This window comes from Chrysemys picta, chromosome 5, assembly GCF_011386835.1.
Source record: "Chrysemys picta bellii isolate R12L10 chromosome 5, ASM1138683v2, whole genome shotgun sequence".
Classification (NCBI taxonomy): domain Eukaryota; kingdom Metazoa; phylum Chordata; order Testudines; family Emydidae; genus Chrysemys; species Chrysemys picta.
In genome coordinates, this window is record NC_088795.1 from 136848175 (window position 1) to 136861396 (window position 13222).

General features: G+C 48.4%; 1 protein-coding gene and 1 long non-coding RNA gene across 12 annotated transcripts in view; one reads left to right on the forward strand and one right to left on the reverse strand.

Moving 5' to 3' along the window:
- Window positions 1-2705, reverse strand: part of LOC101935537 (uncharacterized) — a 49140-nt gene extending 46435 nt beyond the window's left edge. For 2 of the 6 annotated variants that reach the window (XR_010601653.1, XR_010601652.1), the window contains exon 1: window positions 2547-2658. This is a non-coding gene — a long non-coding RNA (uncharacterized LOC101935537). Of the gene's footprint in view, window positions 1-2546 lie in introns of all 6 variants that reach the window. The other 4 variants (XR_010601651.1, XR_010601650.1, XR_010601649.1 and 1 more) reach the window with 4 other exon arrangements.
- Window positions 2706-2795: 90 nt separating this feature from the next.
- LOC101935258 (kyphoscoliosis peptidase-like) overlaps window positions 2796-13222 on the forward strand; it is a 32408-nt gene continuing 21981 nt past the window's right edge. Inside the window, exons 1-6 of one of the 6 annotated variants that reach the window (XM_065597285.1) lie at window positions 2814-2924; window positions 5226-5299; window positions 6012-6068; window positions 8810-9462; window positions 12837-12954; window positions 13208-13222. The exon at window positions 13208-13222 is cut by the window's right edge and continues 103 nt beyond it. In XM_065597285.1, coding sequence (XP_065453357.1) covers window positions 6062-6068; window positions 8810-9462; window positions 12837-12954; window positions 13208-13222 — 793 coding nt within the window. In that variant the 5' untranslated portion in view covers window positions 2814-2924; window positions 5226-5299; window positions 6012-6061. Of the gene's footprint in view, window positions 2925-5159; window positions 5300-6011; window positions 6069-7111; window positions 7477-8809; window positions 9463-12836; window positions 12955-13207 lie in introns of those variants that run through there. The other 5 variants (XM_065597286.1, XM_065597287.1, XM_042855609.2 and 2 more) reach the window with 5 other exon arrangements.

Below are 13222 nucleotides of genomic sequence, written 5' to 3' on the forward strand. Positions count from 1 at the left end.
TGTGACTAGCAACCTAGGTCTGCTCAATCTCAGTCCCTGTTGTTGTTTCCCTGGGCTCCTTGCCTATCTCTGGATTTACCCCGGAGATTCCTCTGCTCCCCACGGTTACTTCACCATTATCAGCCTCTTGCCAGACTCCCCAGTCCAAGACAGGACCCCCAGGATTCTCCTTCTTATTCCTGGCCAGCTCTCTTTGCCTCTAGGGAGTGACCACAGACCTCATCCCTGCGGCCTCTTTCTGCTCTCACTTCCTGGCTCATACTCTTAGCCAAGCTCCTTCCCCAGCTGGGTTTAATCTGCCATAGGCCTTATCAAGCCCTGGTTCCCCTCCAGCTGCAGCATCGAAGGTTAATTAATCCTGTCTGGCCCCGCTCAGGGCTTGTGTGGGGTGGACACCCCGTCACGTAGCCATTGCATATTTAGCTGTCTGCCATGGGTCCAGCAATCTTCCCTCGCTAAATCCTTGGCGCAACGATCTGCTAACTGTGAAAGTTTCCTTTTTTACTGACTTTCTGCAAATACCAAGTCGCAGCAGTAGTATTTTAATGTGCAGTCTGCTCCGAGGTGTGTGTGCGTGCAGCCCCCCCTTGCCACATGCATCATCAGAGCCTACATAAGTAGGAAGGGAAACACACAACAACCTGCCGCCTCGGTAAACCGTGATTTCATTACACAGGAAATCCAGAGCAGAACTGATGCACTAATGTCCGTGGAAGCTTCTTTGACGCATTTCTCTCATCAATTCCAAAACAATTTTTCTCCTTTTCTGCCAAGTTCTGCAGTAGAGCCCTGGAAAATATTCTTCCAATGACATTTTTCCCATGCAGCTGGCCACTAAGATTGTCCCATTGTTTGACCACAGCTCTGATCAAGATGATGCAGGATATTTGCGGATGGAGTGAAGATGTGGACAAATTGGAGAGAGTCCAGTGGAGGGCAACAAAAATGATTATGGGGCTGGGACACATGACTTACGAAGAGAGGCTGAGGGAACTGGGGTTAGTCAGTCTGCAGCAGAGAAGAGTGAGGGGGGATTTGATAGCTGCTTTCAACTACTTGAAGCGGGGTTCCAAAGCAGATGGAGCTCGGCTGTTCTCAGTGGTGGCAGATGACAGAACAAGGAGCAATGGTCTCACGTTGCAGTGGGGGAGGTCTAGGTTGGATATTAGGAAACACTATTTCACTAGGAGGGTGGTGAAGCACTGGAATGGGTTTCCTAGTGAGGTGGTGGAATCTCGATCCTTAGAGGTTTGACGAAGCCCTGGCTGGGATGATTTAGTTAGGGGTTGGTCCTGCTTTGAGCAGAGGGGGTTGGACTAGATGACCTCCTGAGGTCTCTTCCAACCCTAATATTCTATGATTCTATGTGTGAACAGGAACAGGGGAGATATGCCTGCTGGCGCTGTAAATTTCAGCGAGGGGAGACATTCTTGTGCTAGGTCTGATCAAATTAGGACACTAAAAACAGAATGTAGGCACCGCAGCACAAGCAGCGGGATGGGCTAGCAGCCCTGAGAATAGTCCTCTCTGAGACACAGGGTGTGTATTCGGGCAGCTAGCTACTCATGATGGTGTGGCAACCCTATTTTTAGTGCACTAGCTCTCTCAGAGCTAGCATGTGTGCGTCTCCTTGTGCTGGCAATTACGCCTCCGGCTTTAAGTATAGACCTACCCTTAGGGAAAGACAGTTAGACAATAATACCAATAAAGTGTATCCATGCCTGGAGATACCAAGGCATCGTCCTGAGATAGTATTTGTATTACAATAGTACCTAGCAGTTCCAGACACGGACCCCATTGTGGTCGGCACTGTACAAACACAGGACAGGCAGACAGCCCCTGCCCCAAAGAGCCAAGAATCTAAAGAGAGAAGTAATTTCACTCCCCACCTCTGCAACTGTTAGTCCTGCTGCTACAGAAGGTATTCTTGGCTGAATGCCCCTTCCCTGCAAGAAGCAAGCTGGACTGGGATGAAAGAAGAGAAGAGTGGAGGTGGGGGGATTTGACAGCTGCTTTCTATTGCCTGAAAGGGGGTTCCAAAGAGGATGGAGCTCGGCTGTTCTCAATGGTGGTGGATGACAGAACGAGGAGTAATGGTCTCAAGTTGCAGTGGGGGAGGTCTAGATTGGATATTAGGAAAAACTATTTCACTAGGAGGGCGGTGAAGCACTGGAATGGGTTACCTAGGGAGTCTACCACTGGAATGGGTTACCTGGTGGAATCTCCTTCCTTAGAAGGTTTTAAAGTCAGGCTTGACAAAGCCCTGGCTGGGATGATTTAGTTGGGGATTGGCCCTGCTTTGAGCAGGGGATTGGACTAGATGACCTCCTGAGGTCCCTTCCAACCCTGATATTCAATGATTCTATGAAACTAGGTCCCTCCCAGAGTGAATGGAGATTGCTATGAAAATGGGACTCAAGGGAGATATAGGATTTGCAAACAGAGGCGGGGGGGGGGGGGGGAGCAGCATGATCCTCATTTTCAAACCACCCTGAGACAAACAAAACCCCCATCCATTTTCTTGTTCTCCCCCAGAATGCACCCACCTGTTTCTCCAATTAGTGATTCTAAAGAGCTGGCTGGGGAGAGAAGGCAAACGCTGCCTTTGCAGGTGCTGGCTGCTGCTATGAAAAAGTAGCTTATCTCTCCCACTAGAATCGCTTTCTATATAAATATGGATATAAATACTTCTCTGGCCAATTATTCTGCAGAACTCTCAGGCCCTCTGGAGTGCTTGCACCCTGCAAAGTGCCTGCTGTGTTCTCCAATTCTTTGTAGTATTTTTAGCTCAGTTGGCACTGGCAAGGTGCAGATGAGAACAGCCCAGGCCTGATAATAAGCATATAAAAGGGATCTGCGAAGCACCAGCATTTGCCTGACCTTGGCAGACCGCAGCGAGACACGGACACGTAGCAACTAGGGAGGTAAGTCAAACCAACTATTGCTAAACCTCGGCTTCCACCTATGACTGCAGCACACTTGCCCGTCCTCAAGGAGCAGGACGGGACTATTTAGCACATTGTATTTGAAGAAAAACGGGCAGAGGCCCGACTTATTCACTGTCATTGATGGAGCGTAAGGCTGGGCTTTCAGGCGCTGTTCTATATTTGTTTTCTAAGCTATGTTAGCTGGTGCTGTCATCCAGATGTTAGCTGGTGCTGTCATTCGGATGGCTGCTGCTTGACGTTTCGCATTTCAGCTGGTTTCTTCATTGACCTATCACTCCACACACTAACCTCAAGCGTTCTGCATCCCCGTGGGTCTCTCTTCTGCTCACGGGCTGGCCAACGGCCTGCCCCATCCCAGAGCTCCCCGGTACTCCACAGTCAGACAGCTATCGAGAGATGGCAGGGCTCTGCCTCCTTGCTTGAGCTATGGGAGTGTCTGAAGGCTTTTCCTTGGGCTATGTACAGGTATAAGCTGTCTCCGCTATGACCCATTTTGTGACAGAGCTGCCCCCTACCACAAACAGCAAATACATCAAGTTGCCCCCTAGCTGCGAGAGGGTTGTTACAGGCTCTCTCTAACTGACTTACCAGGCATCGGCCTGATTGTCCTGGGAATTGAATCACAGAAATGGAGAAGAGCTGTAGGTCGTCTCCCTTCTCCCCCGGCGATACAGCTGTTCCCCCAAGGTCCTGCTAACGCCCTGCTCAGATACAGCATGAGCAGCAGTGCAAGTTTTCCCAACGTGGCCCCAGGACCATGGTTTGGTCCTGATTTCTGGGGCAAGAGTCATAGCCATTTCCAGCCCCCGGGGAGGGCTGCCCATAAGGGAGCCAGCTAGTGCTACCTGGGATGGCAAGTCTTTGGGAGATGGACACCTGCGCCTCTCCACGCTGGCTAGATGCCCCAAGGCAAATTGCAAAGCCGTTCTAGCTCTGCGATTCCTACAAGGCGTAGGCAGGAAACGGGAAAGCCCCACCTGTAGTTTTTGAAGCTTCAAGACTGAGCCACTGGCTGTGAGCCAAAAGATAACGCAGACGGCATTTCCTCCCTGTTGAAGGGGAGGAGGTTCGCCTGAGTTATTTTTCAAATTCGAATAGCAGCCAGTCCCCTTAGAACTCAGCCTTATCGCCAGAGATGAGGGCACGTCTGTGTGCAACGGTATTCATATTCATACCAGTGTTTCAGTGTTATTCCATCCCCAGCTGGAGCAGGAGAAAGACCATTTGCAGTGCTGGTTTCATGTGCAGCTGCACAGCGGGTGTAGAAAGAGGCGATCCTGGAGGCCAAAGGCAATGGGGCTACAGCAGGTCACTTGTCAAGAAGGAGGTTGCATGTCACTCTCCAACAGCCATGAACATAAATGTTCCCACCAGTGAGAACGGTTTCTTGCATGCAGCACAGTCTCCTTGCTACATGCTCGCTGGAACAAACACTTTTCATGCAGCACATTGTGGGCACCGGGACACTACATTCACCAGGAACCAGGCTGAAGAATCAAAACCAGCAGCTTGTCCCGCTTCTGGGAACTAGAGCTGGCCTGGAATTTTTCAACTCATTTTTCTTTTTTTATTTCAGTCAGAAAATGCGAATTTGTTGAAACCAAAACTTTCTGCAGAAATGTATCAGTTTGGGCAAAACTTCTGTTGGGAGGCTTCTGGGGTCCAGGATAGAATTTCTGGTCAAAACAGAGACACAGTGACAGAGAGCGAGAGGGTTAGGATACTCACTGGGCTATTGTGGGATGGGATGGTCTGTCTGTAGCTACTGGATTTTTGGTTCAGTGGCTAAACTGAAGAATTGGAAAAATTAATTTGGGGTCAAACAAAACCTGTTTTGGGATTTTTTAAAATTTTTTAAAAACAAAAGTGAAGTAAAATTTGAAACAAAACATTTGGCAACAATAATTTGAAAAGGTTCAATTGAAATCTCTTCTCGCTCTCTTTTTTTAATTGAAACAATGAGTTACATTTGATTCAAATTTGTGAAATGTTTCAATCAATCTGAATCTGCCTTTTTGGCAGGGCCCCTGGCGGGGGGTGGGGCGGGAAGTGGGGCAATTAGCCCCAGGCCCCACAGGGACCCCGCGAGCCCCGGCCCGGCGGCGGTCCAGGTCTTTGGCAGCATTTCAGCAGTGGGTCCTTCAGTTAGGGTGACCAGATGTCCTGATTTTATAGGGACAGTCCCGATTTTGGGGTCTTTTTCTTATATAGGCTCCTATAACCCCCCATCCCCTGTCCTGATTTTTCACACTTGCTGTCTGGTCACCCTACCGTCAGTGCTGCCGAAGACGCGGAGTGACTGAAGGGCCCCCCGCCGCCGAAATGCTGCCGAAGACCCGGACTGCCGCCGGGTGAGTACAAGTGCTGCAGCTCCCCCGCTTTGCCCCAGGCCCCCTGAATCCTCTGGGCGGCCCTGCTGTTTGGGGAAAAAAATTCTGTCCGAAAAATTTCACAACACTAGGTCGATCTATCAGTCTCTCTCGTGTTTTTTTCATATATATTTATTTTAAAAGGGTCTCATTTTTGTTCTGCATCAGAACAAAATCAAATTCTGAAATTTTCACATTTTTGGCAAAACAGAATTCTTGTTTTCCGGCTGGCCCTATTGGGAACCAGTGACAAAGCTGGTGCAAGGCACAATTCACCTAACAGGAAGGAACCCCCACAATTCTTGCTACTGGCTTGCAGGCTGTGCAAGCACAGAATGATATCATTTCACAAAGAGCACTCCAGTGTCTCCCAGGTCAGCCTAGTGACTATACAACGTAGATAAGAACAAGAGTGTTACTCACAGGGCCAGCTCCAGTTTTTTTGCCGCCCCAAGACGTGAAGCAAAAAAGAAAGAAAAGATAAAGCCGCGATCGGCGGCACTTTGGCAGCTGCTCTACTGCGCCACTTCATTCTTCGGCGGCCGGTCCTTCCCTCCGAGAGGGACTGAGGGACCCGCCGCGGAAGACCAGGACATGCCGCCCCTTTCCGTTGGCCGCTCCAAGCACCTGCTTCCCTTGCTGGTGCCTGTAGCTGGCCCTGGTTACTCATATAATTCTAATTCCTTCTTCTCAGGGGGACTGATCCTGTGAAATGTTGAGTGTCCTCAGTGCCCCCTGGTCTCAATGAGAAGTAAGGATGCTCAGCTCCTAGTTATTGTTTATTATTTGTATTACCATAGCACCTAAAGGTCCCAACCCAAGATCAGGGCTCCTTTGTTCCAAGCACTGCACAAATGCATAGTTAGAGAGAGAAAGACCTTGCTCTAAAGAGCTTACAGTCTAACCAGACAAGCCAAGATCATGCAGCAAAGCCAGGATTCATACCCAGTCCCCAGCTATCTAGGACAGTGCTTTACCCACCAACCCACGCTGCCTCCTTTACCTTGCAGGAACAAGTCCAGAGAGAGCAAGTTGAGAAAGATTGGGCTTATTTTGCTGTGATTTTGTTGCCAAGTTGACAGCTGGTGATTGGCACTGTACCTGCTAGCTAGCCCAGACCAAGGTTTCAGAAGTGGGCTCTCTTTTCTCACGCATCAACCTGTAGTTCCAGGCGCTAGCTGGTATTTGTGCATGCAAACTGCACCACTAGCTGCTTGCGTTCACACTACAAACGGGCGACTTGTACATGCAAACAGGTGGGCATGAAAAATTTGCCCGTGTACGTTTAGAAGCTGGGTTGGCCACCAGCTTTAGAGGCGGTCCTAAAGTAACTAGAGAACATGTGGTGTCTTCAGGCTGCGGGGTCAACTCATAAGGTGAATGGTTCTGCTCTTGGACACCCTCTAGGAGAGGTTGCGTCATAGAGAGCTCTTCAGAGCACCTCACACGGAACCGTTACTGTAAAGCACTTCCATAGGGAAGAGTGCAGCTAGCTAATAAAATGGCAGCTACTATGAAGATGGTGGGGAAATACCCTACTAACATGTAAGGGGCGTCTTAATTGCTGAGATATGCGCATTGAAAGGGCCGAAAGAAGGTGTAAATCACACCCGTTTGGACTCCTCTGGGAGCTCACATTTTCTTAGACTGAGCTCTGCACTTGGCCCAGTTCATGGGCAGGTAAATTAAGTGTAAGGGACAGTTCCAGGATTAGGTATTAGATTATTAGTTATATTGCACTAACCCCTAGAACAGGCGTCACTCATTAGCGGTGTCTCCCATCTGGTGGTGGGATGCAGGTTGTATGCGCCCTGCGTATCGGAGCAGCAGAGATACGGACAGGAAGCATCCTGATTCTCTACCAGCGGAGCTAAGGCGAAGTCTCTCCTTGGCCAAACCAGCAGGAGCTGCATCAAGCTTGTCTCACGTGCAAGACCCTCTTGGCAAGTCTTGCTGTGATGGCCAGCCACCTCCATCACCCACCCATGCAGGGGAAAGAATCACCCCTTTAAAGCGGACAGCAGGGTAGCACAGAGATGATTGACCTGTAGCTTCATTGGAAGAGTCAGGCAAGAGTTAGAGCAGTTGTTGAAAATCCACTCTGCCTCTGCATGCAAGGAGCCGGAGAGATCCAGCGAGTGACATTTCTGGGCTGCTCTGTAAGTGGTTCACAGCACGACATGCTATTTGCATTTCACAAACCGTCATTTTATTATTACAAAACAGAAACAAACCCAACCTAATAAAAACAAGCACTTTGCTGCCTTCTCCAGTCACGGAGGGAAGTAGAGCTGGGGAAATAGTGGATTTTTCAGTTCACTGTCAAAGCCACACACAAAAATTGTTTTGGGGCAAACGGAAAATGAAATTTTTCAGCATTTTTGGTGACTCGAAGAACCGGAAAAAAATAATGTGGGGTCAAACAAAACCGTTTGATTCCGTTTTGTCAAAATGAAACCAAACAAAATGTTTTGTTTCTATTTTGACCATTTTTAAAGGTTTTTGACTATTTTACTAAAATGGAAGCACGTTTTGAAAGGAAAAGAATGGAAAAATCAAAATGTTCCATTTCAAAAGTGTCAGAATTTATTTCAGAATTTTTTTTTATATTTTATTTTTACACAAATTTGGCAAAACTGACATGAATTCACAACATATTTTGGTGTCACTGAACCTGCATGTTTTGCTGAAAAATCCCCCCCCCCCCCCCCAGCACCAGTGGGAAGGCTTAAAGTGTACAGGAACAAGTTCTGGGAGTGCTTTCCCGTCTATGGGATTAACCCACCTATCCTGTAAGTCTAGGGTCAGGCCTTTCATTCCACAACCCATACCCCTTTTCCCCCTACCAGCCTTAAGCAGTAACAGAAAACAAAACCAATAGATTAAACCAAAATGTGATGGAGCAAGAGGTAATGCTGTTCTACAGATACCAAGCAGCTTAATGAAACTGAAGGCAACAAATAAACTTTTATGGGTTAATTTTCACACCTGGGTGCCAAAATACCCATTTCAGGCACTCAAGCGTTAATTGCATGGAGTACTGGCTTGGCTCACCCCCCAGCTCTGACATAGGGGATGTAAAAAATTATTATTCTAATATTTCAGTGGGGAAACAGAGACACAATTATGCCCACAAACGCATACGGAGACACTGTCAGAGCCAGGAATAGATCTCAGCCCTGTACGGGAGCCACAACACCCAATAAGCTTAAATACCTCTTTCAATTTCCCTTTGACTCTTCCTTCCCAGCTAAATTTCCATGGTTTGACATCCTTAAAAAATGTCCTGTGCCTGGAAATGGCTTTGCAATAGACTGTACATGGGTGATTCTAGCCCACCTTTGCTCTTCTGGTACCAGCGGGAACCTTCAGTGCTGTGGCTTGCAGCTCCAAACCATCAAATACAGAGTCACTCTACTTACAACACACAGGCTCTGAGGGAAGGTGAGGTAAAGTAAATATTGAACAGGAGTTTCTATCTTTCCCTCACAGACTCCACTGGACCGCCATCTGCACAAATGAAGATGGACTGTGACCGTGGCAAGTCGTCCAAACCCCAGGGTGTCAAAGTGAGCAAATCAATTTCCACCATTTGCTCTTCCTCAAGTAATGCCAACTGCCATGAAAGCCACCCCATCCAAGGCCCTGCGAGGCGAGCACAGGGTAGGACCCACAGTGAAAAACTGGCCCCGTCCCCAGATATCATGTCAGCTGCTAGAGAGAGTCAAATGTCAGACTTCTATAATGGCAATGTGGTCATGGGGTGCCCCTCTGATGCCTCAGAGAAGCTCCACCAAAGGGCTACCAAGGAGAGCCGGCGGAATGGGGAGACCACTCCGAAGGAAATCATGGCAACAAAGAGCATAGCCAATGCCCCCAAGGATTCCCCCATCAAGCGTACTTTCCTGTTTGGGGCAAAAAGAATTGACAATGGCAGCAAGGTGACCCTGAAGAAATCTACCATCCATAAGCCGCCTGAGAAGGGTTGTTCTCCACTAGCTGTTTCCAGAGAAGGGATGGATGGCTTGAGAGGAGAGAGGCAGGCATGGTCCAGCCTGACCCAGAGAAAGAAAAGGCGAGACCTTTTCCCAGACTCAAAGGTTTTCAGCCACATAGACGCTCATGTTCTGCGTGTGAGCGAGCAGGTAGGTACTGTCGGCACAAGCTTCCTCCAAGCTCTATATAGATATTGTGAATGAGAAACCAGCCTTTTAATGCTTTGGCTAATGATGAGCCTGTCTTATGAGTCGAGACAAAAATCACAGCGGGAGGCTGCTGTGGGCATGAACAAATGGCTTTCCTCTCCAGCAAAATTAAAACAAGGGCCAAGGTGTGTAGCCTTGGATCAGCCTAAGATGCAAACGTCCTTATTGCTAATAACAGGTTCTTTTACGGAGGCGGCTACATAAGAAATTGTATTGAGTCGGCAAAGTATGCACAAAATGTATGAGCATTGGTTAGTACAGACAAGCATAATTGAAATTGTAAGCGAAGATTACACAAAGAGTAGAATAAATATAACCCCCTGGATCATACATATATATATAGATAAACATTCCCCCCGCCCAAGTTGTTATACTTACAGCCATGTGCATACTTACAACTTTATGGTGGCCATTAGAGACAAAGATGAAAAAAAAATAGTAAATGGAGATCACCACCAGATAGCTTGTTCGTATTCTGCCATTCGATTGTCCCTGGTGTCCCAAGTAGGGGTTGGTCTGACCATCTTTTTCATACACATTTTCCTTGTATCCCTCCCACATCTGGGATAATATTTGATTTAGGTCTCATGTGCCCATGTTTAGTATTACGGGGGACCGTAATCAGGGGTACGGCTCATTTGCGTCACTTCATTTCCAACAGTTTGGATACGTGAATGTGGTTTCTCTGTGGTTACATGTACCAAAAAAAAAATCAATCCCCTAGAAGTGTTATTTCAAGCTTAAGCTGCCCTTTTGTGGTGTACTTGTTTATCACAAGAGGCATATTGCCAACTGTTAGAACCCTAGGTCACACACTTCCGGCTAACTAGCTAGGCCTCATGCTTGCAAAGCCTTTAACAAATCTTTTTACATTTGCTTTCCATGATAAAATGTGTTAAGATAGTAAAATTGGTAGAGCTGTAATTTAATATGCATTAACACAGGCTATAATTTAAGTTTGCACCCTAAAATCAGGTCGGGGTTACAGGTCAACAGGTGCCCAACCTGAGACGCCTCAGAGGGGCCTGAAAACACCGAGTACTCTAAAAACCAGGTCCCTTTTAAGGTGTCAGGTAAGGCACCCCAAACCAGCCACATCTAGAAATCTTGGTCCCAGTTGGCTTGAGCCAAGAAGAGTCTCCATGAGAGACTTGTAGTCAGCCTCATACCTTATTTAGAAGTTCATGACATGACTTAAGTCTGGGCCAGAGCTTAAGGAGATCCTATGTGATAAAATGAGGCACAAAAAGTTGTGCTTAAGTAGTTGGGGCTAGAGAGCCAGTGTCTTTCTTGTTCAGAAAAGAGAGAGCGAGAGAGAGCACCAGAGACAACCACAGGGTCTGTCTGTGTCCGGCCAGGGCCGTTGCAAGGAAGTTTTGCGCCCTAGGCGAAATTTCCACCTTGCGCCCCCCCCCCATCCAGCCCTGCAGCAGCTCCCCGTTCCCCCCCCCCCCCGCGGCAGCTCCCCCCCTCTGCCCTGAGGGGCCCCCCCCTCCACGGCAGCTTCCCCCACCGGGGAGCCATGCGGCAGCTCCCCTCCCCAGCTCACCTCTGCTCCACCTCCTCCCCGAGCACGCCGCCCCCGCTCTAATTCTCCTCCCCTCCCAGGCTTGCGGCGCCCAACAGCTGATTGGCGCTGCAAGCCTGGGAGGCAGGAGAAGTGGAGCGGTGACCACGCGCTCAGAGAGGGGGCGTAGGAACGCTGTTCAAAAAAATTGGGGGCACCGCTTTTTGGCACCCCCAAACCTTGGCGCCCTAAGCAACCGCCTAGTTTGCCTAAATGGTAGCACCGGCCCTGTGTCCGGCAGCTGCAATAAAGAATCCCTTTTTTATCCAATACATCTGAGTCCTGCTCATTCTCAACCATAAGGCATTCTACTGGGTCCTCTTTCCAGGCCAACCACTGAACAGACAATCAGAAGCCAATAAACGCTAAACTGGGTGTAAGATTCAAGCCAGCTCCCTGACACATCTCACCACATGAGGTTTAGAGAGTGGTGCTCTAGAAGGTCTAAAGTTTAACTGCAGTTGTGCAATGATACATGTTTGACTGCATAAGAGGTCCAGGGATTGGCACACAAACAAATTATAATGAAGCACTATTACCTACACTAAACACCACCAGGTTAGCCTCAAGACCACCATAATGTGTCAAAGATCCAACAGTTTAATTGACGACCTTTTGTTACTTACACACCAAAGGTTAAGTAGAGAGAAGGCAAAAGTTCAGTTATTTACTAGGTGCTGAAAGTAATTGCTCTCCCTGTTCTGTAGAAATCTGTCATTCATACCCAGCCGCAGGCTAACATCGCTTGGGATTTGGAGGCAATTAATTTTGTCTCCATGCAAGCTTGGCTTCAGGACCATGGAGATTACCTCATATGCTAAAACGGAGCTTGGGAGAGGTGGAGGCAACAGTAACAAAAACAATAAAGGCGCCCCTGGGAATAGAGAGCTGTACAAACCACCCACCTGCTTATTTAAAATACTGAATGTACTGCAATCTGGTGCACTTTGTCATTTTCCCCTCTCCGGAATTATTATTGTGAATGCCGACAATAGGAAGATAACCATCTACATTGCAGATGTGCGTGGGTCCAGTACGTTCTGCCTCTGGGGATCACCACTCTTCAATGGCACAGGTCTTCCCTGGGGTCAGGAACTGCCTCCACCTCTCCCCACATGCCAGCCTAGCTGACAGCTCCCCAGAACGAGCTTCTCTCCGCAAAAGACCCAACAGGGAGCCCTTCAACTTTAGACTCAAAGCCAAATCAGGCCTTAAGCCAGCTAGGAGCAGTGCTGTTGACCTCAGTGGGGCTATTTACACACATAAGGGTTTCTACTGTGACTAAAGCTTTGGGGGGGGGTTGGGAGGAGGGAACCCAGTCACTCAATCCAGAGTGGTCAAGTGGAGCCACTGGCCCCGTTTACCTAGCACCTAGAAACCGGGGCCCAAATTCTTAGCTGTGCCCAGTATCCACAGGCATGATCAGGAGCAGGGACTGCCGAGGACCTGCTTGCAGATGCCCATTTCTGGGATCTGTTCCTAGCCAGGTCTGGCCCAAGCGTAGTTGAGAGCAACCTCGGGGCTGCTCCATGCCATGTGCTGACTCACTCATGCTGTGTGAATCCCCAGCTAGCAAGTTCTAGCCATATTTTGACCCTTTCACACCACGGGAGGATGCAAAGGGACCAGTACTTACAAGTGAGTCTGACCCTACCGTGAGCACCATACAAAATGACAGATAGACAGACATTAAATGTATCTCGTGATACACATTCAACTTGCTCACATAAAATCCTGTCCTCACCAGATAAAATCAAAGCCGGCTTTGCTGTCAGTCCAGACCATTGTTCAGTTGATTACTGACAAGGCCCGAAGCAAGCTGGAGACCGTGCGAGCAATATGGATGTGGCTGTGTCACAATATCCGTGAGTACGTTTTTCATTCAGCTCGACTCATAGTAGGGTGATTTGTCTCGGTTGAGGAGGATGGTCATTAGGCACTAGCCTAGGCCTCGGGAGCCCCAGGCTTGATTCCCCTCCTTCACCAGAAAATTTGCTGGTGGGACCCCCAATTTACACCAGCTGAGGATCTGTCCCCAAGGTTTTACCAATTCTTCTTTCATTTGGGGAGTTGCCAAAGCCTCTGGATAATGGTTGTGGTTTCATTTCCTCCTCTTAGGATATGATGTGGATG